This window comes from Nansenia antarctica (genome assembly GCF_963989245.1).
Source record: "Nansenia antarctica genome assembly, chromosome: 2".
NCBI lineage: Eukaryota > Metazoa > Chordata > Actinopteri > Argentiniformes > Microstomatidae > Nansenia > Nansenia antarctica.
Window position 1 is genome coordinate 79,503,298 of NC_137675.1, and position 27,846 is coordinate 79,531,143.

General features: G+C 43.0%; 2 protein-coding genes across 2 annotated transcripts; both read left to right on the plus strand.

The window, feature by feature from the left end:
- Positions 1 to 3,945: 3,945 nt before the first annotated feature.
- On the plus strand, positions 3,946 to 15,184 carry LOC308150694 (GTPase IMAP family member 8-like; the record flags this gene model as incomplete). The annotated part of the gene is made up of 7 exons (XM_080523498.1): positions 3,946 to 3,961; positions 4,412 to 5,101; positions 5,891 to 6,580; positions 7,369 to 7,530; positions 11,530 to 12,225; positions 14,204 to 14,855; positions 15,037 to 15,184. The coding sequence occupies 7 exons, from the start codon at positions 3,946 to 3,948 to the stop codon at positions 15,182 to 15,184; spliced, it is 3,054 nt and encodes a 1,017-aa protein (XP_080379624.1).
- Positions 15,185 to 20,679: 5,495 nt separating this feature from the next.
- Positions 20,680 to 27,374, plus strand: naa60 (N-alpha-acetyltransferase 60, NatF catalytic subunit; the record flags this gene model as incomplete). Its single annotated transcript, XM_080524007.1, has 6 exons — positions 20,680 to 20,789; positions 20,935 to 21,064; positions 24,638 to 24,734; positions 25,195 to 25,445; positions 26,040 to 26,190; positions 26,768 to 27,374. The coding sequence occupies 5 exons, from the start codon at positions 20,680 to 20,682 to the stop codon at positions 26,181 to 26,183; spliced, it is 732 nt and encodes a 243-aa protein (XP_080380133.1). The 3' UTR covers positions 26,184 to 26,190; positions 26,768 to 27,374.
- Between the last annotated feature and the right edge of the window lie 472 nt (positions 27,375 to 27,846).

Below are 27,846 nucleotides of genomic sequence, written 5' to 3' on the forward strand. Positions count from 1 at the left end.
ACTTGGTTCTTTGTTTGGATCTCAGCGCTCCAGAACCTGGTCTCTGAGTTCTGGTATCGGCTCTATCGCTGAGTCTGAGAGAAGCTCAGGACCACGATGGCTCAAGCTACCAAAGTTCCTCAGGGGAAGACCAGATGATGGTGATACTGAAGCTGGATCAGACGCCCACCCAGAGAGAGACACTTAAGAAGAAGAGAGACACCCTATTGAATTTGATATACCTGATATACCTGTATATATTCCCCATAGACCCATAGGTCTGATTGATGAGGGTGAACAGATGTAGCGTCTCCTGTCGTAGAAAAGGTCTCAATACTGAGGATGTAAAGACTGAGAGGTGGAGAGAGACACACACTTATTCCTTAGCCTACTGTTGGTTTACCCTGCTGAGGTCTGTGCTAGGGTGGGGCTTCCCTGTTAGAGGTGTGTCCTAAGATATACTGTTGACTTGGCTTCGCAATGTAAAGCAGATTTAGGCAGCATTCATATAAATCTTTGAATTGTTATCAGAAACTTTATCTTACTGTATTGTTTTACAATCACAATGTTTTATTATTCATATGTATATAATATATAACATGAAATCCAACATCCTACAAGTACAATGTAAAGAATATAGCATCTTGGTTAGAGTATATCATGCTGTATAGTATATGATTTTCTGACATGGTTGATTTTAACGACTAATTCACCTTAAAAGGGAAAAGGAAAGGGATTCAAAGTTTGTCACTGCACAGAGTACAACGGAATGCATTTATGGTCTAGAGGGAGCATCTAGGCAAGGGGTCACAGCCATTATAGGCCACGCTGGAGCAATTAGGGGTTTAGTGCCTTGCTCAGGGACACTTCGACATGTGGCCCACCGGGGATCCGAACCACTGCGAACTGCCGACTGCCGAAAACAATACTGTGTCTCTTGCCATGTTTGTGTATGATTCTTTTCTGAGTTCATATTTAGTTTAAAATGCAGACACTGTACATATTTGTAGTATTTTCTAAATATCTGTTTAGAGAGAGTTTACATTAATCTGAAAATGATAATGTAATAATGTATTCTAGCTAGAGCATTAATGATGTTGGATAAGCTTTGTTTAAATGGTTCCAGTACCTCTGGAGTCAACTATGGTCATCAAGTCCTCATGCCTTATACTGTATGTACCATGTCTACAGATCAAGTTCCCTTAGTTGCTGGGAAAATAAAGTTACTTGAATAACATTTTATTTGAATTGATAATCAATAACACCATATTTGGCAGAGAGGAGTTTAGTTCTTTAGAGAGAACTGCTCAGTATGTGAAGAGAGGGAGAAGTAGCAGGGAGAAGCATCCCTATTGTTGACACCATCGGAGTGCTGGATATGGCAGAGTTAAATAAGTATAGAGAAGAGATTGTATCACAGTGTATGTGATCAATAACATGACATCATATCAGACATCAATAACATGTCAAGATAATGTTATTATGTTGTCAAGAGATGTAATTGCATAAATTGTCTAAATGTCTATCCATGCTCACATACACATGTTTTACAGTATGTCTATCCATGCTCACATACACATGTTTTTACAGTATGTGTAAATTAGTTACTAGGTTTTATCAACTGCATGCAGTATATTACAAATGTCTGTATGTTTTAGTAACTTTGTCTTATTGTAAGGAGTTATGGGTTCTCTATATTTCTATATCGCATTGAATTCAATCTTTGCCTTAATATGGAGTCAGTAATACATCCCATAAAGACAGTAGTTTGTTAACCCCATATACAATAGTTTTAATTACCATTGCCATGAACGTCAGCAAGAATGAGAAGATTTTATATTGTTGACCTTTATTTATTTATTGATTTACATTTTCCTGTAGAATAAGTGTTGGTCCTAGAAATTGGTCTCTGTTTGGGAATAACCAGAGATGTCATTATATCAGGCCAAAGTACACACAAAATAAATTTGAACTACAAAACAATATCACACAGAACTACATTTCCTCTCTCCGTGCTCAGTTTCCAGAACTTATAGCCGCAAATATATTTCACCTGTTGCAATGTTCATTTGTAATAGCAACTTCAGATATAACTCCTTATCTGTGAGTTTGTGAAGAGACAGAGAGAAGTAGCAGAGAGACAGGTTATTGTGGTTGACATGAGAGCAAATGAGACTCAAAAGAAAACAACTCAGAAGTATAGAGAGGAGATGGTGCACAGTGTGTCTCTGTGCCCAGAAGGACCCCACGCATTCCTCCTAGTCAAACAAGTAGACATTTAATTCCCAGATGAGTTTAAGGAACCAGTTCAATTACACATGAAGCCTCTCAGTGAGTGAGTCTGGAGTCACAGTGCAGTTCACCTGTTCTCTCCTCCTGGTTATGTGGACTATCTGTAGGGAAACATCTTGGAACTTCTCAGTGAGAGGGTCTGGAATCACTCTCTGTTACTCTCCACCTGTAGGGACTACAGTATATGGCAGACACTACCATTGAGCAGCACTTTAAGAGTGAAGGCTAGGCCCAGTGCCAGAAACAACATCATGGGTACGGTGGGGGCTGGGGGAGGCTGTGTCCTAAAGATTGTGTCGCTGGCCTATGAGTCAACCCCTTCACCAAGAGGTAACAGGATAGGAGAGGATGGCCTTTGCACTACTGAAGTCCATCAATGAGTCTTTGGGAAACTCAGGATCAAAACGAATCAAGTTACCAAAGTTCCACCAGCAGAAGGCACACACTGACCAGTCTTTGGAACCATCCTATAAATATGATGTCTTTATAACCTTGAACGTGATTGGTACTCATTGAGCATTAGGGACTTTTATTTTGTTTTTGTCATTTTTTGTTATGTATGTTGATGTTTTTCTTCTTTGTTATATGTGATGGTTTCTTGTATGTTTTGTGTGGACCCCAGGAAGACTAGGGGGAGTAATGAAGATCCTAATGAATCAAATCAAATCAGTTTGTTATCATAAACCAGTGCTACGTTCCTCATCTGATCAGTTTTATGATGTTGTTTTTGTAAAGATTAACCTAAGGACTGCGCCTAAGATCATTTATTTGTTCACTTGACTCAACTAAGAAAGTAGGTACAGTTTGGTGAGTACTTTCTATGGCTGATTTAGTTTGCTTTAAGTTCCCTCTACCTGTAAATATTATTGTTGTTGTTGTTGTTAAATAAAATAATAAGGGGCATTGCACAGTCACTTATTTTTTTGGTTTATTCAGAAGTCAGGCAAAGATGGCCTCAATTTCCGTTTATAATAAGGTTCTCCACACCTCCACGCGCTACCACTACTTTTGCAGATTAAGTCACCTTTATTAAAATGATACCTCATTTTTTTTATAGATTTGGCACAAACATTTAGCATAAAACATAGCAAATTGTTTTCACACATCTTTACACATCTTTGCAAATGTTAACATTTCTCCTCTCAAAATTAAAAACCCTGACAGTCAAGCAATGATGCATGTTGTTACAGAACAGCAAATGCATTGTACACTTCATAAGTGGCTCAGCTTTAAGATCATGTGACCACCTGTCATCTCAGGGTGAAGTCATATAAACACTGAACGGTCTTTGGAACCTTCCTATAAATATGATGTCTTTACAACCGTGAATGAGAATGGTGCTCTTTCAATTCATTATTATACACCAGTGCTACGTTCCTCATCTGATCAGTTTTATGATGATGTTTTTGTAAAGATTAACCTAAGGACTGTGCCTAAGATCCTTCATTTGTTCACTTGACTCAACTAAGAAAGTAGGTACAGTTTGGTGAGTACTTTCTATGGCTGATTTAGTTTGCTTTAAGTTCCCTCTACCTGTAAATGTTGTTGTTGTTGTTGTTGTTGTTGTTAAATAATAATAAGTGGCACTGCACAGTCACTTATTTGTTCACTCAAAGTCTGTTTTCTCCTATAGGTCTGCAAAAGCCTTTTGTTTTATTCAGAAGTAAGACAAAGATGGCCTCAACTCCTGGTGAGTTCCTATTTAGATATTTCCAATAGTATCAATGTGTACATATACTGTATACACTGTTGATAATTGTATGATAGATTACTGTTGTATCTGTTTTCACTTACCAATAGAATTTCATTTTTAAATGTACTGAAATGCTTGTTTAGTTCATGCAATCAGAGAGCCTGTGAACATGAGATTAGCTGGAGCACAGTGTGTGTTCCATGAATTACAGTATGCATTAAAACCATATAAAATAGTTCTAGCGAGTGCTTGTGCCATTCTGTGTATCTCCTTGCGACACTGCACTCTGAAGTTTGGTAACGGGTTGAGCACTCCATTCCCGTATTCTATTGAGAAGAAGCAGAGCAGTATCTCTGCAATTCTATGCAGTGTTGTGTTAATAGTTCCCAACTTTTCCCAAAATTCCCAACTTTGTCTCTGACTGTAGCAAACCACTTCTCTTTACAGGCACCACAGAGGAGCTGAGGGTTGTGCTGCTGGGGAATAAAGGTGTAGGGAAGAGTTCAGCAGGAAACACCATCCTGGGCAGAGAGGAGTTTAGGTTAGGGAGAACTGCTCAGTGTGTGAAGACACAGGGAGAAGTAGCAGGGAGGCAGGTCACTGTGGTCGACACTCCAGGATGGTGGAGGGATGCACCTGTTGAACACACATCTGAGCTGGTTAAACAGGAGATTGTACTCAGTGCGTCTCTGTGTCACCCTGGACCCCATGCTCTCCTTCTGGTCATACGAGCGGATTTATCATTTAAAGATAAAGAGAAAGCATTTTTAGAGGAACATCTGGAGCTTCTCAGTGCTAGAGTCTGGAGTCACACTATGTTGTTGTTCACCCATGGTGACTATATGGGAGACACAACCATTGAGCAGTATATTGAGAGTGAAGGGCAGGACCTCCAGCAGCTTGTTGAGAAATGTGGGAACAGGTATCATGTCCTCAACAATAACAACAGGGGTGATGGCACTCAGGTCACAGAGCTGCTGGAGAATATAGAGGAGATGGTGGCAGGAAACAGAGGCAGGCATTATGACATAGACAGGAAGTTATCACAGGCAGTGGAGGAGAAGAGGAGGACAGAGACGGAGAGAGCGAAACAGAGGCAGATGAAGGTGCAGAGACAGACCCGAAGATCAATGAAAGGTAGGTTTATGTCTTTCATTGATGTTATAGATGTTATTTTTCACACTTGTTGTTTTACATTCTGCAATACTTTTATATTACAAATGAAATAAGTATACCCCTATTATATAAGGAACATCCAATAAAAATACTTTGCACAGTCCTGATTCTTTTTTATTTTTTAAACAAAATGTTATCCCCACCATTTGGTTTGCTATAAAGCTGTGGGATGGGCCTGTAGAAGTTCGTAGTGTACAGTTCAGGGGTTAACTTAAAACCAAACTTATTGATAGTCTCTTCCTGGCAACTAAGACTAACTAATGAACAGTTGGCTAGAAATGATACTCTCCATACAGTATATGTCTGTGACAGGTGACTCCCTCCATCTCTCAGAGCTGAGGGTTGTGCTGCTGGGGTCCACAGAGGCTCTGTTTTCACTTTCCAATAGAATTTCATTTTCAAATGTACTGAAACACTTGTTTAGTTCAAGTTATCAAAGTGCCTGTTAACATGAGATTAGCTGAAGCACAGTGTGTGTTCCATGGGCAGAAAGGAAAAAACAGCACTTTCTGCAATTACAGTATGCATTAAAACCTTATAAAATAGTTCTAGTGAGTGCTGGTTCTTCCATTCTGTGTGTCTCCTTGAGACACTGCACTCTGAAGTTTGGTAACGGGTTGAGCACTCCATTCCCCTATTCTATTGTGAAGAAGCAGAGCAGTATCTATGCACTTCTATGCAGTGTTGTGTTAATAGTGACCAATATTCCCAACTTTGTCTCTGACTGTAGCAAACCACTTCTCTTTACAGGCACCACAGAGGAGCTGAGGGTTGTGCTGCTGGGGAATAAAGGAGTAGGGAAGAGTTCAGCAGGAAACACCATCCTGGGCAGAGAGGAGTTTGGGTTAGGGACAACTACTCAGTGTGTGAAGAGACAGGGAGAAGTAGCAGGGAGGCAGGTCACTGTGGTCGACAATCCAGGATGGTGGAGGAATATATTTGTTGAATTCACATCTGAGCTGGTTAAACAGGAGATTGTGCTCAGTGCGTCTCTGTGTCCCCCTGGACCCCATGCTCTCCTCCTGGTCATACGAGCGGATTTATCATTTAAAAAAGAACAGAAAGTATCTGTAGAGGAACACCTGGAGCTTCTCAGTGCTAGAGTCTGGAGTCACACTATGTTGCTGTTCACCCATGGGGACTATATGGGAGACACAACCATTGAGCAGTACATTGAGAGTGAAGGGGAGGACCTCCAGCAGCTTGTTGAGAAATGTGGGAACAGGTATCATGTCCTCAACAATAACAACAGGGGTGATGGCACTCAGGTCACAGAGCTGCTGGAGAAGATAGAGGAGATGGTGGCAGGAAACAGAGGCAGGCATTATGACATAGACAGGAAGTTATCACAGGCAGTGGAGGAGAAGAGGAGGACAGAGACGGAGAGAGCGAAACAGAGGCAGATGAAGGTGCAGAGACAGACCCGAAGATCAATGAAAGGTAGGTTTATGTCTTTCATTGATGTTATAGATGTTATTTTTCACACTTGTTGTTATACATTCTGCAATACTTTTATATTACAAATGAAATAAGTATACCCCTATTATATAAGGAACATCCAATAAAAATACTTTGCACAGTCCTGATTCTTTTTTATTTTTTAAACAAAATGTTATCCCCACCATTTGGTTTGCTATAAAGCTGTGGGATGGGCCTGTAGAAGTTCGTAGTGTACAGTTCAGGGGTTAACTTAAAACCAAACTTATTGATAGTCTCTTCCTGGCAACTAAGACTAACTAATGAACAGTTGGCTAGAAATGATACTCTCCATATACGTATGTCTGTGACAGGTGACTCCCTCCATCTCTCAGAGCTGAGGGTTGTGCTGCTGGGGTCCACAGAGGCTCTGTTTTCACTTTCCAATAGAATTTCATTTTCAAATGTACTGAAACACTCGTTTAGTTCAAGTAATCAAAGTGCCTGTGAACATGAGATTAGCTGAAGCACAGTGTGTGTTCCATGGGCAGAAAGGAAAAAACAGCACTTGCTGCAATTACAGTATGCATTAAAACCTTATAAAATAGTTCTAGTGAGTGCTGGTTCTGCCATTCTGTGTGTCTCCTTGAGACACTGCACTCTGAAGTTTGGTAACGGGTTGAGCACTCCATTCCCCTGTTCTATTGTGAAGAAGCAGAGCAGTATCTATGCACTTCTATGCAGTGTTGTGTTAATAGTGACCAATATTCCCAACTTTGTCTCTGACTGTAGCAAACCACTTCTCTTTACAGGCACCACAGAGGAGCTGAGGGTTGGCACTCAGGTCACAGAGCTGCTGGAGAAGATAGAGGAGATGGTGTCAGGAAACAGAGGCAGCCATTATGACAGTGGAGATAAAACAACACCACTGCCACTCAGGAGAACACAGAGCATGGAGTGGAGCCCTCCCAGTAGTGAGTATTGATCAATAAAGACAACAGACATGGATCAATAACAACACACACATTTGTTTTAAAACATTTTAAAATAAGCAGATGACAAAGAAATCCCTTTACAATCATGGTTGGTACCAATCCATTATTTATTAGGATATCATATTTAATACTACTCATCTGTATCCGTATGTTTTCTCCTCCAGTGACTGGATCTGCCAGATCATCCATGAGAAGCTCTGGATATGGATCCATAACAAGCTCTAGACTCGGTTCTTTGTTTGGATCTCAGCGCTCCAGAACCTGGTCTCTGAGTTCTGGTATCGGCTCTATCGCTGAGTCTGAGAGAAGCTCAGGACCACGGTGGCTCAAGCTACCAAAGTTCCTCAGGGGAAGACCAGATGATGGTGATACTGAAGCTGGATCAGACGCCCACCCAGAGAGAGACACTTAAGAAAAGAGAGACACCCTATTGAATTTGATATGCCTGATATACCTGTATATATTCCCCATAGACCCATAGGTCTGATTGATGAGGGTGAACAGATGTAGCGTCTCCCGTCGTAGAAAAGGTCTCAATACTGAGGATGTAAAGACTGAGAGCCGGAGAGAGACACACACTTATTCCTTAGCCTACTGTTGGTTTACCCTGCTGAGGTCTGTGCTTAGGGTGGGGCTTCCCTGTTAGAGGTGTGTCCTAAGATATACTGTTGACTTGGCTTCGCAATGTAAAGCAGATTTAGGCAGCATTCATATAAATCTTTGAATTGTTATCAGAAACTTTATCTTACTGTATTGTTTTACAATCACAATGTTTTATTATTCATATGTATATATAACATGAAATCAAACATCCTACAAGTACAATGTAAAGAATATAGCATCTTGGTTAGAGTATATCATGCTGTATAGTATATGATTTTCTGACATGGTTGTTTTTAACGACTAAATCACCTTAAAAGGGAAAAGGAAAGGGATTCAAAGTTTGTTACTACACAGAGTACAACGAAATGCATTCATGCTCTAGAGGGGGCATCTAGGCAAGGGGTCACAGCCATTATAGGCCACGCTGGAGCAATTAGGGGTTTAGTGCCTTGCTCAGGGACACTTCGACATGTGGCCCACCGGGGATCCGAACCACTGTGAACTGCCGACTGCCGAAAACAATACTGTGTCTCTTGCCATGTTTGTGTATGATTCTTTTCTGAGTTCATATTTAGTTTAAAATGCAGACACTGTACATATTTGTAGTATTTTCTAAATATCTGTTTAGAGAGAGTTTACATTAATCAGAAAATGATCATGTAATAATGTATTCTAGCTAGAGCATTAATGATGTTGGATAAGCTTTGTTTAAATGGTTCCAGTACCTCTGGAGTCAACTATGGTAATCAAGTCCTCATGCCTTGTTCTGTATGTACCATGTCCACAAATCAAGTTCCCTTAGTTGCTGGGAAAATAAAGTTACTTGAATAACATTTTATTTGAATTTAATAATCAATAACACCATATTTGGCAGAGAGGAGTTTAGTTCATTAGAGAGAACTGCTCAGTATGTGAAGAGAGGGAGAAGTAGCAGGGAGAAGCATCCCTATTGTTGACACCATCGGAGTGCTGGATATGGCAGAGTTAAATAAGTATAAAGAGATTGTATCACAGTGTATATGTGATCAATAACATGACATCATATCAGACATCAATAACATGTCAAGATAATGTTATTATGTTGTCAAGAGATGTAATTGCATAAATTGTCTAAATGTCTATCCATGCTCACATACACATGTTTTACAGTATGTCTAACCATGCTCACATACACATGTTTTTACAGTATGTGTAAATTAGTTACTAGGTTTTATCAACTGCATGCAGTATATTACAAATGTCTGTATGTTTTAGTAACTTTGTCTTATTGTAAGGAGTTATGGGTTCTCTATATTTCCATATCGCATTGAATTGAATCTTTGCCTTAATATGGAGTCAGTAATACATCCCATAAAGACAGTAGTTTGTAATCCCCATATACAATAGTTTTAATTACCATTGCCATGAACGTCAGCAAGAATGAGAAGATTTTATATTGTTGACCTTTATTTATTTATTGATTTACATTTTCCTGTAGAATAAGTGTTGGTCCTAGAAATTGGTCTCTGTTTGGGAATAACCAGAGATGTCATTATATCAGGCTACACTGTACAGGATGCCAAAGTACACACAAAATAAATTTGAACTACAAAACAATATCACACAGAACTACATTTCCTCTCTCCGTGCTCAGTTTCCAGAACGTATAGCCGCAAATATATTTCACCTGTTGCAATGTTCATTTGTAATAGCAACTTCAGATATAACTCCTTATCTGTGAGTTTGTGAAGAGACAGAGAGAAGTAGCAGAGAGACAGGTTATTGTGGTTGACATGAGAGCAAATGAGACTCAAAAGAAAACAACTCAGAAGTATAGAGAGGAGATGGTGCACAGTGTGTCTCTGTGCCCAGAAGGACCCCACGCATTCCTCCTAGTCAAACAAGTAGACATTTAATTCCCAGATGAGTTTAAGGAACCAGTTCAATTACACATGAAGCCTCTCAGTGAGTGTGTCTGGAGTCACAGTGCAGTTCACCTGTTCTCTCCTCCTGGTTATGTGGACTATCTGTAGGGAAACATCTGGGAACTTCTCAGTGAGAGGGTCTGGAGTCACTCTCTGTTACTCTCCACCTGTAGGGACTACAGTATATGGCAGACACTACCATTGAGCAGCACTTTAAGAGTGAAGGCCGGGCCCGGTGCCAGAAACAACACCATGGGTAGGGTGGGGGCTGGGGGAGGCTGTGTCCTAAAGATTGCATCACTGGCCTATGAGTCAACCCCTTCACCAAGAGGTAACAGGATAGGAGAGGATGGCCTTTGGACTACTGAAGTCCATCGATGAGCCTTTGGGAAACTCACGATCAAAACGAATCAAGTTACCAAAGTTCCACCACAGAAGGCACACACTGACCAGTCTTTGGAACCATCCAATAAATATGATGTCTTTATCACCTTGAACGTGATTGGTACTCATTGAGCATTAGGGACTTTTATTTTGTTTTTGTCATTTTTTGTTATGTATGTTGATGTTTTTCTTCTTTGTTATATGTGATGGTTTCTTGTATGTTTTGTGTGGACCCCAGGAAGACTAGGGGGAGTAATGAAGATCCTAATGAATCAAATCAAATCAGTTTGTTATCATAAACCAGTGCTATCTTCCTCAACTGATCAGTTTTATGATGATGTTTTTGTAAAGATTAACCTAAGGACTGTGCCTAAGATCCTTCATTCGTTCACTTGACTCAACTAAGAAAGTAGGTACAGTTTGGTGAGTACTTTCTATGGCTGATTTAGTTTGCTTTAAGTTCCCTCTACCTGTAAATGTTGTTGTTGTTGTTGTTGTTGTTGTTGTTGTTGTTGTTGTTGTTAAATAATAATAAGGGGCACTGCACAGTCACTTATTTGTTCACTCAAAGTCTGTTTTCTCCTATAGGTGTGCAAAAGCCTTTTGTTTTATTCAGAAGTAAGACAAAGATGGCCTCAACTCCTGGTGAGTTCCTATTTAGATATTTCCAATAGTATCAATGTGTACATATACTTTATACACTGTTGATAATTGTATGATAGATTACTGTTGTATCTGTTTTCACTTCACAACAGAATTACATTTTCAAATGTACTGAAACGCTAGTTTAGTTCATGCAATCGAATACCTGTGAACATGAGATTAGCTGAAGCACAGTGTGTGTTCCATGAATTACAGTATGCATTAAAACCTTATTAAGTATTTCTAGCGAGTGCCGGTTCTGCCATTCTGTGTATCTCCTTGAGACACTGCACTCTGAAGTTTGGTAACAGGTTGAGCACTCCATTCCCCTATGCTATTGTGAAGAAGCAGAGCAGTACCTATGCAGTTCTATGCAGTGTTGTGTTAATAGTGACCAATATTCCCAACTTTGTCTCTGACTGTAGCAAACCACTTCTCTTTACAGGCACCACAGAGGAGCTGAGGGTTGTGCTGCTGGGGAGTAAAGGAGTAAGGAAGAGTTCAGCAGGAAACACCATCCTGGGCAGAGAAGAGTTTGGGTTAGGGAGAACTACTCAGTGTGAGAAGAGACAGGGAGAAGTAGCAGGGAGGCAGGTCACTGTGGTCGACACTCCAGGATGGTGGAGGGATGTACCTGTTGAATTCACATCTGAGCTGGTTAAACAGGAGATTGTGCTCAGTGCGTCTCTGTGTCCCCCAGGACCTCATGCTCTCCTCCTGGTCATACGAGTGGATTTATCATTTAGAGAAAAAGGGAACGCTTATGTAGAGAAACACCTGGAACTTCTCAGTGCTAGAGTCTGGAGTCACACTATGTTGCTATTCACCAATGGGGACTGTTTGGGAGACACAACCATCGAGCAGTACATTGAGAGTGAAGGGGAGACCCTCCAGCAGCTTGTTGAGAAATGTGGCAACAGGTATCATGTCCTCAACAATAACAACAGGGGTGATGGCACTCAGGTCACAGAGCTGCTGGAGAAGATAGAGGAGATGGTGGCAGGAAACAGAGGCAGGTATTATGAGATAGACAGGAAGTTATCACAGGCAGTGGAGAAGAAGAGGAGGACAGAGACGGAGAGAGCGAAACAGAGGCAGATGAAGGTGCAGAGGCAGAGAGAGACCCTCAGATCAATGAAAGGTAGGTTTATGTCTTTCATTGAGGTTATAGATGTTATTTTTCACACTTGTTGATTGAACATTCGGCAATACTTCAAATGATTACAAATAAAATAAATATATCCCTATTATATAAGGAATATCCAATAATACTTTGCACAGTCATGATATTTTTTTTTTTTTTTTTTTTTTTACAAAATGTTATCCCCACCATTTGGTTTGCTATAAAACTGTGGGATGGGCCTGTAGAAGTTTGTAGTGTACAGTTCAGGGGTTAACTTAATACCAAACGTATTGATAGTCTCTTCCTGGCAATTAAGTCTAACTAATAAACAGTTGGCTAGAAATGATACTCTCCATATATGTCTGTGACAGGTGACTCCCTCCATCTCTCAGAGCTGAGGGTTGTGCTGCTGGGGTCCACAGAGGCTCTGTTTTCACTTTCCAATAGAATTTCACTTTCAAATGTACTGAAACACTCGTTTAGTTCAAGTAATCAGAGAGCCTGTGAACATGAGATTAGCTGAAGCAGAGTGTGTGTTCCATGGGCAGAAAGGTACGCAGACGACACTCAACTCTTCCTGTCCTTCCCCCCGTCTGATGTACACGTGGCAACCCGTATCTCAGCATGTCTCGCTGACATTTCAACTTGGATGGCTGACCACCATCTCAAGCTCAATCTTAACAAGACCGAGCTCCTCTTCATCCCCGGGAAAGCCTGCCCTCTCCAAGACTTCTCCATCACAGTGGAGAACTCTACTGTAACCCCCTCCCTGACAGCCAAGAACCTTGGAGTGATCCTGGATAACCGACTATCCTGTGCGGAGAACATTGCAGCAACGGCTCGCTCCTGCAGATTCCTCCTCTACAACATCAGAAGGATACGACCATTCCTTACCAGAGAGGCAGCACAACTCTTGACCCAGGCACTGGTCATCTCCCGCCTGGATTACTGCAATGTACTCCTGGCTGGGCTCCCCGCTTCAGCCATTAGACCTCTGCAGCTCATCCAGAATGCTACTGCCCGGCTGGTATTCAACCTCCCCAAATACTCGCATGTCACACCTCTCCTTCGCACCCTGCACTGGCTCCCGATAGCAGCTCGCATCAGATTCAAGACCCTGGTGCTTGCATACCAGGCTGCTAAAGGGACAGCCCCTGCCTACCTGAAGGAAATGGTAACCCCCCAAACCCCTGCCCGCTCACTCCGCTCCTCCACCTCGGCTGGCCGACTGGCCCCACCTCCTCTACACAGCAGTCGGGCTGCCCGATCACGTCTCTTCACAACACTGGCTCCCCGCTGGTGGAATGAGCTCCCCACGGCTGTCAGAACGGCAGAGTCACTACCCATCTTCCGTCGTAGACTGAAGACCCATCTCTTCAGGTTACATCTTAACTGCTCCTCCTGAGACTTCTTCTGACCCTCACCACTACGTCTCCTAAAGACACCCGCTTTCCCCTCTACTGTGTCCCTAAGAACTTCTATTACCCCCCTTGTACTGTTTCTCAGTTTCTCCAGTAATAATAAAAAAATTAAAAAAAGAATAAAAAATAAATAAATAGTAGAAGGCGATAATAGGGAGAAGGTTTTTCCTTCTATCAGTGGCCCCGGGCCCGAGCTAGAGTACTCTTCCTGCAACGAATGGTGGACTGCTGATTCACATGCTTAGTATTCAAATGTATTGATTGTAAGTCGCTTTGGAATAAGGCGTCTGCTAAATGCCAAAAATGTAAATGTAAATGTAAAGGAAAAAACAGCACTTGTTGCAATTACAGTATGCATTAAAACCTTGTAGTTCTAGTGAGTGCTGGTTCTGCCATTCTGTGTGTCTCCTTGAGACACTGCACTCTGAAGTTTGGTAACGGGTTTAGCACTCCATTCCCCTATTCTATTGTGAAGAAGCAGAGCAGTATCTATGCACTTCTATGCAGTGTTGTGTTAATAGTGACCAATATTCCCAACTTTGTCTCTGACTGTAGCAAACCACTTCTCTTTACAGGCACCACAGAGGAGCTGAGGGTTGTGCTGCTGGGGCATAAAGTAGAAGGGAAGAGTTCAGCAGGAAACACCATCCTGGGCAGAGAAGAGTTTAGGTTAGGGAGAACTGCTCAGTGTGTGAAGAGACAGGGAGAAGTAGCAGGGAGGCAGGTCACTGTGGTTGACACTCCAGGATGGTCGAGATATGCATTTGTTGAACACACGTCTGAGCTGGTTAAACAGGAGATTGTGCTCAGTGCGTCTCTGTGTCCCCCAGGACCCCATGCTCTCCTCCTGGTCATACGAGCGGATTTATCATTTAAAAAAGAACAGAAAGTATCTGTAGAGGAACACCTGGAGCTTCTCAGTGATAGAGTCTGGAGTCACACTATGTTGCTGTTCACCCATGGGGACTATATGGGAGACACAACCATCGAGCAGTACATTGAGAGTGAAGGGGAGGACCTCCAGCAGCTTGTTGAGAAATGTGGGAACAGGTATCATGTCCTCAACAATAAAAACAGGGGTGATGGCACTCAGGTCACAGAGCTGCTGGAGAAGATAGAGGAGATGGTGTCAGGAAACAGAGGCAGGCATTATGACAGTGGAGATAAACCAACACCATTGCCACTCAGGAGAACACAGAGCATCGAGTGGAAGCCTCCCAGTAGTGAGTATTGATCAATAAAGACAACAGACATGGATCAATAACAACACACACATTTGTTTTAAAACATTTAAAAATAACCAGATGACAAAGAAATCCCTACCCAATCATAGATGTCACCAATCCATTATTTAATAGGATATCATATTGAATACTACTCATCTGTATCTGTATGTTTTCTCTTCCAGTGAGTGGATCTGCCGGATCTCTCAGCTCCAGAACCTCGTCTCTGAGTTCGGGTATCGGATCCATAAGAAGCTCTACCCTCGGCTCTTGGTTTGGATCTCAGCGCTCCAGAACCTCATCTCTGAGTTCTGGTATCAGCTCCATCGCTGAGTCTGAGAGAAGCTCAGGACCATGGTGGCTCAAGCCACCAAAGTTCCTCAGGGGAAGACCAGATGATGGTGATACTGAAGCTGGATCAGACACCCACCCAGAGAGAGACACTTAAGAAGAAGAGAGACACCCTATTGAATTTGATATGCCTGATATACCTGTATATATTCCCCATAGACCCATAGGTCTGATTGATGAGGGTGAACAGATGTAGCGTCTCCCGTCGTAGAAAAGGTCTCAATACTGAGGATGTAAAGACTGAGAGCCGGAGAGAGACACACACTTATTCCTTAGCCTACTGTTGGTTTACCCTGCTGAGGTCTGTGCCTAGGGTGGGGCTTCCCTGTTAGAGGTGTGTCCTAAGATATACTGTTGACTTGGCTTCGCAATGTAAAGCAGATTTAGGCAGCATTCATATAAATCATATAAATTATTATCAGAAATGTATCTTATTGTATTGTTTTACAATCACAATGTTTTATTATTCATATGTATATATAACATAAAATCCAACATCCTACAAGTACAAAGTAAAGAATATAGCATCTTGGTTAGAGTATATCATGCTGTATAGTATATGATTTTCTGACATGGTTGATTTTAACGACTAATTCACCTTAAAAGGGAAAAGGAAAGGGATTCAAAGTTTGTCACTGCACAGAGTACAACGGAATGCATTTATGGTCTAGAGGGAGCATCTAGGCAAGGGGTCACAGCCATTATAGGCGACACTGGAGCAATTAGGGGTTTAGTGCCTTGCTCAGGGACACTTCGACATGTGGCCCACCGGGGATCCGAACCACTGCGAACTGCCGACTGCCGAAAACAATACTGTGTCTCTTGCCATGTTTGTGTATGATTATATGTGTATGAGTTCATATTTAGTTTAAATTGCAGACACTGTACATATTTGTAGTATTTTTTAAATGTATGTTTAGAGAGAGTTTACATTAATCAGAAAATGATGATGTAATAATGTATTCTAGCTAGAGCATGATGTTGGACAAGCTTTGTTGAAATGGTTCCAGTACCTCTGGAGTCAACTATGGTCATCAAGTCCTCATGCCTTGTACTGTATGTACCATGTCCACAAATCAAGTTCCCATAGTTGCTGGGTAAATAAAGTTACTTGAATTAAATTTGACTTGAATTGGTAATCAATAACACCATCTTTGGCAGAGAGGAGTTTAGTTCTTTAGAGAGAACTGCTCGGTATGTGAGACAGAGACAGGGAGAAGTAGCAGGGAGAAGAATCTCTATTATTGACACCCCAGGAGTGCTGGATATGGCAGAGTTAAATAAGTATAGAGAAGAGATTGTATCACAGTGTTTCTGACATCAATAACATGTCAAAAGAAATGAATGACTAATCAGCAATATGTTGCCATCAATTGCATCATTGAAAATGTCTATCCATGCTCACGTTTTTGCAATATGTGTACATTAGTTACTAGGTTTTATCAACTGCATACAGTATATTGCATGGCTGTATGTTTAGTAACTTTGTCTTACTGTAAGGAGTTATGGGTTCTCTGTATGTATATTTCCATATACATCACATTGAATTCAATCTTTGCTTTATGAAGTCAGTAACACATCCCATAAACACAGTAGTTTGTTATCCCTTAAACACAGTATATGTATATATAACTGTTATATTGTTGACCTTTATTTATTTACTTTCAATTTCCTCTAGAATAAGTTTGCAGACGACACCACCGTGGTGGGATGTATCTCGGGGGGGGACGAGGCGGCGTACAGGGATGAGGTAGAGCAATTGAGCAAGCTGTGCAAGGTTAACAACCTGCTGCTAAACAAGTCAAAGACCCAGGAATTCATCGTAGACTTCAGGAGGAAAAAGTCCGAGATCCTGCCCCTGCTCATCGACGGAGAGAGCGTGGAGATAGTCTCAACCCTCCGATTCCTGGGACACAACATGCGGGATGACCTGGCCTGGAAGGACAACACTAAAGGCACCATCAAGAGGGCACAACAGCGGCTATACACCCTGAGATGCCTCAGGAAACAACACAACAAGAAGGAGATACTGGTGGCCTTCTACCACGGCGCAGTGGAGAGCATCCTCACCTTCGGCATCTCCAACTGGTTCCACAGCTGCACAACAGCGGAGAGAAACGAGCTACAGAGAGTCGTGAGAACAGCACAGAAGATCACCGGCGCCCCCCTCCCCTCTCTGGAGGAGCTGAACAAAACACGCTGTCTCAGGAGGGCCTCCAAGATCTCCAAGGACCCGACCCACCCTGGGCACGAACACTTTGTCAAGCTGCCCTCGAACAGGAGGTACAGGACCCCGGCCGCTAAGACAAACAGACTGAAGAACAGCTTCTACCACAGGGCCGTCAAGGCCCTGAACACAGAAAAGGCCTAAGTTCTGGGCCCAGGACAGTCCGGACGGATTGTATGGCAGCTAGTGCTGAGGCACAAACATGTACATTTTCAAGCCTGCAAACTGTGACACTTTAAAATAATGTGAAAAAATACTTTCTTGTGCAATATGACAACCCTAGTTGACTATCTGTGCAGTATAGTACAGTGGATTGTGTACATAGCCTTTATTGATGTAAACCAGCTCCTTGCCTTCTTGTGATTTTATGCATCTATGCTTTTTCTAAAATGTGTTTCTTTTTCCTTTCCTAAACACCAGGGGAGCCTCCCCTCCTAAATTTCGTTGTTTGGTACCTGTACTGTAGCAATGACAAATAAAGTCTATCTAAGTGAAACTAAGCTAGGGCCTATTATGTTTGCATGTGTCATCATCATCTGAGCTCATTTGCATCCTTGCACATCTGTGGTCGAATAAAATCCACCAATCAATTGAATAACTAGCGCGCTATATTCATTGGTGGTCCTAGAAATTGGTCTCTGTTTGGGAATAACCACAGACGGCATAATAATGGACTTCAGGATGTTTTGGGACCTTTACTGTTCCTAATATATGTGAATGACATGTCATCAGCATGTAATTGCAATTTGTTCCTGTTCGCGGATGACTCGGCTCTGCTGGTCTCTGACAGGGACATATTGCAGGTGGAAAAAGCGCTAAGCACTGAACTGAGTAGAATCTGCATCTGGCTAGCTGACAATAAACTATCAATACACCTAGGTAAAACTGAAACCATCCTATACGGATCCCCATCTAAACTCAGAAAGGCTGAACATTTTAAAATAAAAGTGGGTAACATTAATATCACAAGAAAAGAGGATATTACATACCTGGGCTCCATCTTAGAGGCAAATCTTTCCGGAGATAAAATGGCAGCAAAAGTAATCAAAAAAGTGAACCATAAAACTAGATTCTTGTACAGGATATCCTCACTTGTCAGTAAAAACACACTGAGGACCCTATCAGGAGCTCTCATTCAATGTCACTTCGACTATGCCGTAACATCATGGTACTATAGAACCACAAAGGCCCATAAAACAAGACTCCAGACAGCCCAAAATAAACTGGTTAGGCTTCTGCTAGGCCTCAACCCTAGGACACATCTAACCGCTGCTCATTTTTTGAGCCTTGATTGGCTACGAGTAGTTGACAGAGTGCAGCAGCTTGCACTGGGCCTAGTCTTCAAGATACGCTACACCACAAAGACACCCAAGTACCTGTCAACATACTTCCAAAAAGTGAACAACGTCCACACTTACAACACCAGAGGAAGCTCCACGAACCACGTTCAACCGCGTTGCACCACAAACAAGGGTTTAAACTCGTTTGCAAACTATGCAGTAAAGATGTGGAACGCCCTTCCTATAATCTTAAAGGAGTGCAAAACACTGCCCACCTTCAAAGACACTCTCAAAAAACATTTACAGGAGGCTGCAATCCGTAACTGGACCCTCTAAAACAAAAATCAGATTAAAAGACCTGAACTACCCACTGTACATACTTTGTGTTTTGTCCCCCGCCCCCACCTGTGGTGTATGTCCCCACCTGTCCCACCCGCTGTACATACCTTATGTTTTGTTGTATTGTTCTTCCCATGATGGATGTACGTTTATCTTGTAGATAGTAATAGTTATTTGTCTGTATTATCATGTAGATAGTACTAGTTCTTTTCTTATGTCTGTCTTACATGTAACGATGAATTGAAAATCAAGGACCCCAATTGAAATAAGCCAGTGGCTTTCTTGGGTTTTTATCCTCTTAGTTTGACCTTGTATGTAATATGTACTTTCATGTACCTACTTCTGCAAACATTCTAATAAAGTTTTCAATCAATCAATCAAAACACGGCGAATACATTGAACTACAAAATAATATCACGCAGAACTACATTTCCGCTCTCCGTGCTCAGTTTCCGGAATGTGACCACACACAGGAGGCAGACGACTGGCTGGCTGTCAGAATGAGCAAAGCTAGCAAGCTAACGTGTCAGTGGTAGACACTAGTGGTCTTCAGCTCAATGAGTGTCAGTGGTCTTGGCAATAGAGAGGAGATTCGTGTTTTAACATGGTGCTTCCACAGTAGCGAACCCTTCAGACAACACCCCAAAGGAATACACATCCCTCGACGTTCCTCTTTGCTCTAGTGGAGAAACGAGGTAGGTTACAAAATATTCCCTAAACTAGCTAGCTTGTTAGCTAACATTAGCTTGAGTCTGACAGCTAAGCTAGATAGCCTGTATATGTAAGCGTTCTTCCATGACCCTGACGAGTTTTCCTATGTAAACGTTAGTCATAAGTAAGTGCTATTTATTAGCAGTGTGTTTTGTAGCACATGAATGATTAGGGGGGGGAATGGATAGCCTGTTATAACGTTAGCCAAACTAGCTAGCTGAACTAGCTAGCTGCTGTTTTGTCTTAACCATCATCAGAGTCCACCAGTGACTGTCTGAATCCTCAATACAAGCACGGGTTTCAAAAGTAGCTGTAGCTGCCTGACACAACCGGTATGGACGGACAACTCCTTACTGTGTTGTTGTCATTGTTTTAAAAACTTTGACAGATGTATGTCAACACAAGAAAACATAGTCAGCTAGAGGATGTATCCATTGCTGTGACACTGGTTTAGCAGCCCATCAACTTCAGGCGACAATACCACAGTCAATTCAACTACAGAAGCTTAGCTAGCTAGCTTATAACAAGTCATTTCGTCAAACTTTCGTCCAGCACCAAGGACAGTTCTCATGGCAGTTCATAAGCTTCTTGAAATTGGACTGTCGACACAGCCCTACAATAATGGTGAAATGAGCTCTTGATGTAACGAGCATAAACAAGTGTGTGTCCATTGGGTCACATGAGCAATTCATATTGGTGTATCTCTGTCATGAATAATTGATATTCTGTCCTCCTATTGGCTGCTCGCAGGTGTGAATAACTGTTTCTCTCCTCCGATTGGCTGCTCGCAGGTGTGAATAACCGTTTCTCTCCTCCGATTGGCTGCTCGCAGGTGTGAATAACCGTTTCTCTCCTCCGATTGGCTGCTCGCAGGTGTGAATAACCGTTTCTCTCCTCCTACTGGCTGATCCCAGGTGTGAATGACTGACGTGGTGCCCCCCACTGCGCTCAGCGAAGTCCAACTCCGCCTCCTCTGCCAGGATGACATAGACAGCGTCAAGCTGCTCTGCGGCGATTGGTTCCCCATCGAGTAAGCACTTCACCTCATGGCCGGAGATTGACCTGCTCCTTCTCATAACCTAATAACCTGCGAATTGTATTCATTCAGTATCTATCTCCTATTGTCTCTCCTCACCTGTCACCTGTCCTCATCACCATTCACCTGTGCCCCCCAGGTACCCAGACTCATGGTATCACGACATCACCTCCAACAAGAAGTTCTTCTCCCTCGCTGCCACCTTCAAAGGAGGCATCGTGGGAATGATCGTGGCTGAGATCAAGGGCCGGACGAAAGTACACAAAGAGGTAGGGGGAGGCTAGACGGCTGCACGACAGCAAATGATATTCTGTTGACAGCACATTACAAATGTTATCATTTTTAGACATGAAGAGGTTGCGTGTGTGTGTGTGTGTGCGTGCGCGTGCGTGTGTGTGTGTTTGTGTTTGTGCGGGGGAGGGCAAGTGTGTTGTGTGTGTGTGTCTGTCTTCGGTCTGTGTGTGTGTGTGTGTGTGTGTGTGTGTGTTGTGTTGTGTGTGTGTGTGTGTGTGTGTCTGTCTGTCTGTCTGTCTGTGTGTGTGTGTGTGTGTGTGTGTGCGCGTGCGCGTGTGTGCGCACGCTGTGCTGTGCTGTGTCATACTCAGCAGGTCATTCAGTGTGTTTCCAGTGCAGTTTATCCCTGCTGCTATGTGCTGCCATTTGGAAAAGTGGTAAATGGAACACTCTGACATTCCAGATTCTGTTTTTAGTCTGTTGCTAATTAGACAGCAGGAACTAGATGTCCTTGACTGATTTAGTTTCCATGAAGGAGGAGGGGAAAGGATAGGAGGGGAGAGGAGGAGGTGGTAATCAAGGAGTGAAGTGGGGGAGAAGAGGAGGGGTGGAGGAAAGGAGGCAGTAAAGGGAAGGGAGTTAGAGTGAGGTGGGAGAGGAGGAGAAGAAGAGTGGGGGATGATGAGAGAGAGAGAGATTGGCTCATTTTCAACTGTCGTCCCTGGGCAAGTGTTTAATAGAACCACTATACTAGGCCTATGTTTAAAATGGTCTTTGTGTGTGTGTGTGTGTCTCTGTCTCTATGTTGTGTGCGTGTGTCTCTGTGTTGTGTGCGTGTGTGTGCGTGTTGTGTGCCTCTGTGTTGTCTGCGTGTGTGTGTGTGTGTGTGCGTGTGTGTGCCTGCGTGCGTGCATGAGTATTGACAAGTTTAACATCAGGGGTGTTTTAATGTATGATCGATCGCAGAGTTAATATTTTTCCCTGTCATCAGGTCATCCCAGCAGGTTATGTAATCATATACATAAAGGCTAATGTGTATTGATGCTGAATGCTTGAGTGGCGTTTATGGTCTTTGTGTGTGTGTGTGTGTGTGTGGTGTGTGTGTGGTGTGTGTGTGTGTTGTGTGTGTTGTGTGTGTGGTGTGTGTGTGTGTGTTGTGTGTGTGTTGTGTGTGTCAGCTTTACTATGCAAACCGTTCTGTGAAACTTGAGCGGCGCTGTTCTCAGAGATGTGTCTCAGAGTGCGTCGTCTGTCTATCTCTAATCTCACATTTATACTCCCTCAGGATCTGACTAAGCACCCCAGTGTGAGTTTTACTGCTTGTTTTATGGGTGTGTCTGTGTGTGTGTCTGTGTGGTGTGTAGGAGTAGCTCAATAACTCTAATAAATCCTGGTGCGTGGGAGTGTTTATAACTACATAGATGTGTAGAAGTGTTTATAACTACATAGATGTGTAGAAGTGTTTATAACTACATAGATGTGTAGAAGTGTTTATAACTACATAGCTGGTGTGTAAGAGTGTTTATAACTACATAGCTGGTGTGTAAGAGTGTTTATAACTACATAGCTGGTGTGTAAGAGTGTTTATAACTACATAGCTGGTGTGTAAGAGTGTTTATAACTACATAGCTGGTGTGTAGGAGTGTTTATAACTACATAGCTGGTGTGTAAGAGTGTTTATAACTACATAGCTGGTGTGTAGGAGTGTTTATAACTACATAGCTGGTGTGTAAGAGTGTTTATAACTACATAGCTGGTGTGTAAGAGTGTTTATAACTACATAGCTGGTGTGTAAGAGTGTTTATAACTACATAGCTGGTGTGTAAGAGTGTTTATAACTACATAGCTGGTGTGTAAGAGTGTTTATAACTACATAGCTGGTGTGTAGGAGTGTTTATAACTACATAGCTGGTGTGTAGGAGTGTTTATAACTACATAGCTGGTGTGTAAGAGTGTTTATAACTACATAGCTGGTGTGTAAGAGTGTTTATAACTACATAGCTGGTGTGTAAGAGTGTTTATAACTACATAGCTGGTGTGTAAGAGTGTTTATAACTACATTTCCTGGTTTGTAAGAGTGTTTATAACTACATTTCCTGGTGTGTAGGAGCAGTGTTTCCCCTACCATTGCCTTGGGGGGGCGGGCCGCCCTCCCAACGGAACCCCCCGCCCCCCCAAGAAAGAGGAATTATTACTGACGGAGACACCAAACATCTGACAAGCAGGCTAAAATATCCGCGTTTTTTAAACGCACCCAACCCGAATCTGGCGAGTGGCAAGCCCATAGGCTCGTTGGTAACGTTAGTCCGCCGTAGTCTCGCATAGCCAGACCTATCTCCACACTTCGCGCTGTGCCAGCGCTGGAGAATAATACAAGAGACGTGAGAGTTTTTGCCGGCTGTGATGTCTGCAGATTGAAAGTAAGCAAGTTGAAACGTTAGCAAATATAATTGCTGAGTGTTCTGACAGAGAAAGTTGGTTAAAATTGGTCGTTATTATCGTGACTAGAAAGTGTCTGACTATAGTTCCATAGTGTAAATAGTGTCAAAGAACTAGCAAGCTAGCTAGCTCAGAGGTGATGAGATGAGCTAGTCTCCTTGCACACTTGCCAGCTAAAGAGCTAACTGGAGGCACTTTATTATTTTACTTAAAGTAGATATACTATCTTTCTTATTCTGCTAGAGTTGGGCTTCATGGTAATACCATAATGGCATATTTACAGTACATGGACAGTTGATTGAAGCATTGGAAATGTCCGTTTTTTATAGTTGGACATACAAACAATTTTCAGGTGAGAGAGTAAAGTCAAAATGACATTATCTGACTGGATTGCCCACAGCAATCCAATATTCAATTATAATTATGTTATAAATTGATATGGATCAATTTATGCCTCTTATTAGATTATAAATACTCTGGCTGTTTTGTTTACCTTTTGGTTGACAGCAAAAGGGAGAGAGGAGGATAGGGAGGGAGAGAAGGAGAGAGAGCAGGATGGTGTCGGCTCGGCACACCAGAGAGAGAGAGAGAGAGAGAGAGCAAGAACCAGGTGAGAAAGTGGACAGGTAGTCAAGACCACATAAGTAAGTAGCCTTGAGAACCGATGGTTCTGCAGCCTAATGGCCCATAGGGCAGGAGCCTATCTCCTGTTTCCGTAGCGTGAGGCGGCTTAATGTACAAGTTAGTACACCCCTGGACATGACGCTGGTATGAGGCAGGGTCTTACCCCCTGGGGGGGGGGGTCCATGCCACGGTCCATGCCACCCCCCCAAGGCAGCAAACCTAGGGGAAACACTGAGGAGTGTTTATAACTACATTTCCTGGTTTGTAAGAGTGTTTATAACTACATTTCCTGGTGTGTACGAGTGTTTATAACTACATTTCCTGGTGTGTACAAGTGTTTAGAACTGCATAGCGGGTGTGTACTGTAGGAGTGTTTATAACTACATAGCGGGTGTGTTTATAACTGCATACTGCATGTATCCGGTGTGTCTATAAGTGTTAATAACATCTGTAGTCCCTGCTGCGGTAGGAGTGTTTTTCTAACCACATATCTGATGTGTGGTGGTGTTGTTGACACGTGTTTGTGACCTCCCTCCCCGTGTTAGGATGGAGACATCCTGGCCTCGAGTTTTCCCGTGGACACGCAGGTGGCCTACATCCTCAGTCTGGGCGTCGTCAAGGACTTCAGGAAACACGGAATAGGTAGGCGAGAAACACACGCTAACAACATGCGCTAACAACACACGCTAACAACGCAGTCGCGCACGTGATTTGACGGATGCTTCCACTTCCCCATTCTTCCCTGTGTATGGTTCTGTACTACCACATACACACACACACACACACACACAGACACTCACCTCTATCTCTCTCTACACACACACACACTCACTCACCCCTCTCCCTCTCTCTCTGTCTTCTTTTTTGGTCCTTTTTCTATTTATTTCTTGTATCTCTTCTATTACTCTCTTGGCATTTATGGTCTTTGTGTGTGTGTGTGTGTGTGTGTGTGGTGTGGTGTGTGTGTGTCAGCTTTACTATACGCAACAAACCGTTCTGTGAAACTTGAGCGGCGCTGTTCTGTTCACACACATACACCCACACTCACTTTCTCTCTCTCTCTCTCTATCTCTCTCTCTCCCCCCCCCCCTCCCCCCTCCAGGCTCCCTGCTGCTGGACAGTCTGAAGGAGCACATCTCCACCACGGCCCAGGACCACTGCAAGGCCATCTACCTGCACGTGCTGACCACCAACAACACGGCCATCCACTTCTACGAGAACAGGGACTTCCGGCAGCACCACTACCTGCCCTACTACTACTCCATACGAGGCGTGCTCAAAGACGGCTTCACCTACGTGCTCTACATCAACGGAGGGCATCCGCCCTGGACCATATTATATCCTTTAGGAGAGGTGGCTGTGGCTGTCGGTGTGGGTGTGTGTGTGTGTGTGTGCGTGTGTGTGTGTGTGTCTGTCTGTGTGTGTGTGTGTGTGTGTGTGTATGTGTGTGTGTGTGTGTGTGTGTGTGTGTGTCTGTGTCTATCAGTCAGAGTCTGTGTCAGTCAGAGTCTGTGTCAGTTTGTGTGTGTGTGTGTGTGTGTGTGTGTGTGTGTGTGTGTGTGTGTGTGTGTGTCTATCAGTCAGTGTCTGTATGTCAGTCAGAGTCTGTGTCAGTTAGTGTGTGTGCGTGTGTGTCTGTGTGTCTGTGTGTCTGTGTGTGTGTGTGTGTGTGTGTGTGTGTGTGTGTGTATCAGTGTCTATCAGTCAGTGTCTGTATGTCAGTCAGAGTCTGTGTGTGTGTGAGAGAGAGAGAGAGAGAGAGAGAGAGAGAGAGAGAGAGAGAGAGAGAGAGAGAGAGAGAGAGAGAGAGAGAGAGAGAGAGAGAGAGAGAGAGAGAGAGAGAGAGAGAGAGAGAGAGAGAGAGAGAGAGAGAGAGAGAGAGAGAGAGATCTTGAAGGCCAGTGGAAGCCCTGTGCTCCTTAACTGCTTCCCACTGACTACATCCAGCACATTGGTTCTGCCCTGGCCAGCCTCAGCCCCTGCTCCATCCCCCAGAGGCTGTACCGCCAGGCCCAGTCCCTCCTCCGCAGCCTGCTGCCCTGGTCCGGCATCGCCTCCAAGACCGGCATACAGTACAGCAGGACCATGTGACACACTGGTGTGTGTGTGTGTGTGTCTGTGTGTGTGTGTCTCTGATGAGTACAGAGAGAGGGGAGAGGGAGGCAGGGTTTTGAGCCGCCAGTTTTGTGTGTGTGTGTGTGTGTGTGTGTGTGTGTGTGTGTGTGTGTGTGTGTGTCCATATCTTGCCTATCTACAGGGTTCCTGCGCTGGTCTTAAAAAGCCTTAAAGTGTAAAATCCAGCAATCCGATTCATAAGGCCTAAAAAGGTCGCAAGTTTCAGTGATTAGGTCTAAAAAATTAGGTGCTAGGTCTAAAAAATTAGATTAGCTTGTCCTGCAAGGAAATCAGTCCGCATCTACCACCACATCTACCACATTTACGTGGAAATTAATCAAGCTGGAACCAAAAAAATGCCAATTCGCTGCCCCCGGGAGAAAGTATTGGCGAACGAAGCTACGGCAGGATGCCAAAAAGCTATCATGTTGTTGTGAATAGTTCTAAAATTCTATTCAAAGAGGTCCAAAAAAAGAAATCGAAAAAGGTCTTAAATTTGACTTGTTGAAACTTGTAGGAACCCTGTATCTAACTCGATTCTCTCGCTCCCTCTGTTTCAGGAGTGCAGTATTTCATTTCTCACTGGAGCCTTCCCCTGGACACACACACACACACACACACACACACACTCACACTCCAGCAAAGACTGAGGGCTCAAACCCCTGCTCCCTCTCCCCCCTCTTTGTACACAGCTGTCACAGACTATGTATTATACTTGTACATTATATATATAATCTAATATATAAATCCACATTTATATATATATATATATACATATATGCTGTCAGTAGTTGATCGCCCCTCTACTCCTGTGTGGATCCAGCAGTGCGCCAGAGCTGGGAGTCAGTTGCATTTCAACTCAAGTCAATTCAGGAGTTGAATGGGAAATTCAGTTCATGAATTGAACAGCCCACATCTGAGAAACAATGGGTTTATTTCCTTTGTTCATGAATTCAATTTCAGTCGACTGAGTTGAAATCAGGCATTGAGCCCGAATCCTGCAATCCGCTCCTCTCTACACCTGTAAGTTTGCTGCTGCCATAGAGAACCAGTCTTTTGGTTTGTCCAGATTTTTAATAATATAGCCGAAATTAGATTTTTTACCGTGTCTGCCTGTCTGTTTATATTAGAGTGTAATTAAGCTAAGTCTACGATGGTAGAACTCCCCCCACCTAGAGATTGTGTGCGTGTGTGCGTGTGTGTGTGTGTGTGCGTGTGTGTGTGTGTGTGTGTGTGTGTGTGTGTGTGTGTGTGTGTGTTTGTTTGTTTATGTTTGTTGAAGGTGCCCCTAAGCACTGATCTAAAGTCAGCTTTGCAAAGAAAGCCCTCAAGCTTGTGGTTGGGATCTTAGGGGGCTGAGCTGACCCTGGACCTGTGCTTAGAGAGTTGTGGTCACACACTTCCCCCACCCAGCCCCACTCTGTGTGATTGTTTTATAAAATCCAGAGCCTTGCTGAGTCAACTTCGCACTCACTTCAGTTCCTCCCTGAATTGAAATCAACCCATAGTTTTTTTATGATGATTTTTCTTTTTGTTGTTATTATTATTATTATTATTATTATTATTATTATTATTATTCATGGACTGATATTTTAAATTCACTCCTTGCATTGAGTGAATCAACATGTCGAAATAGACA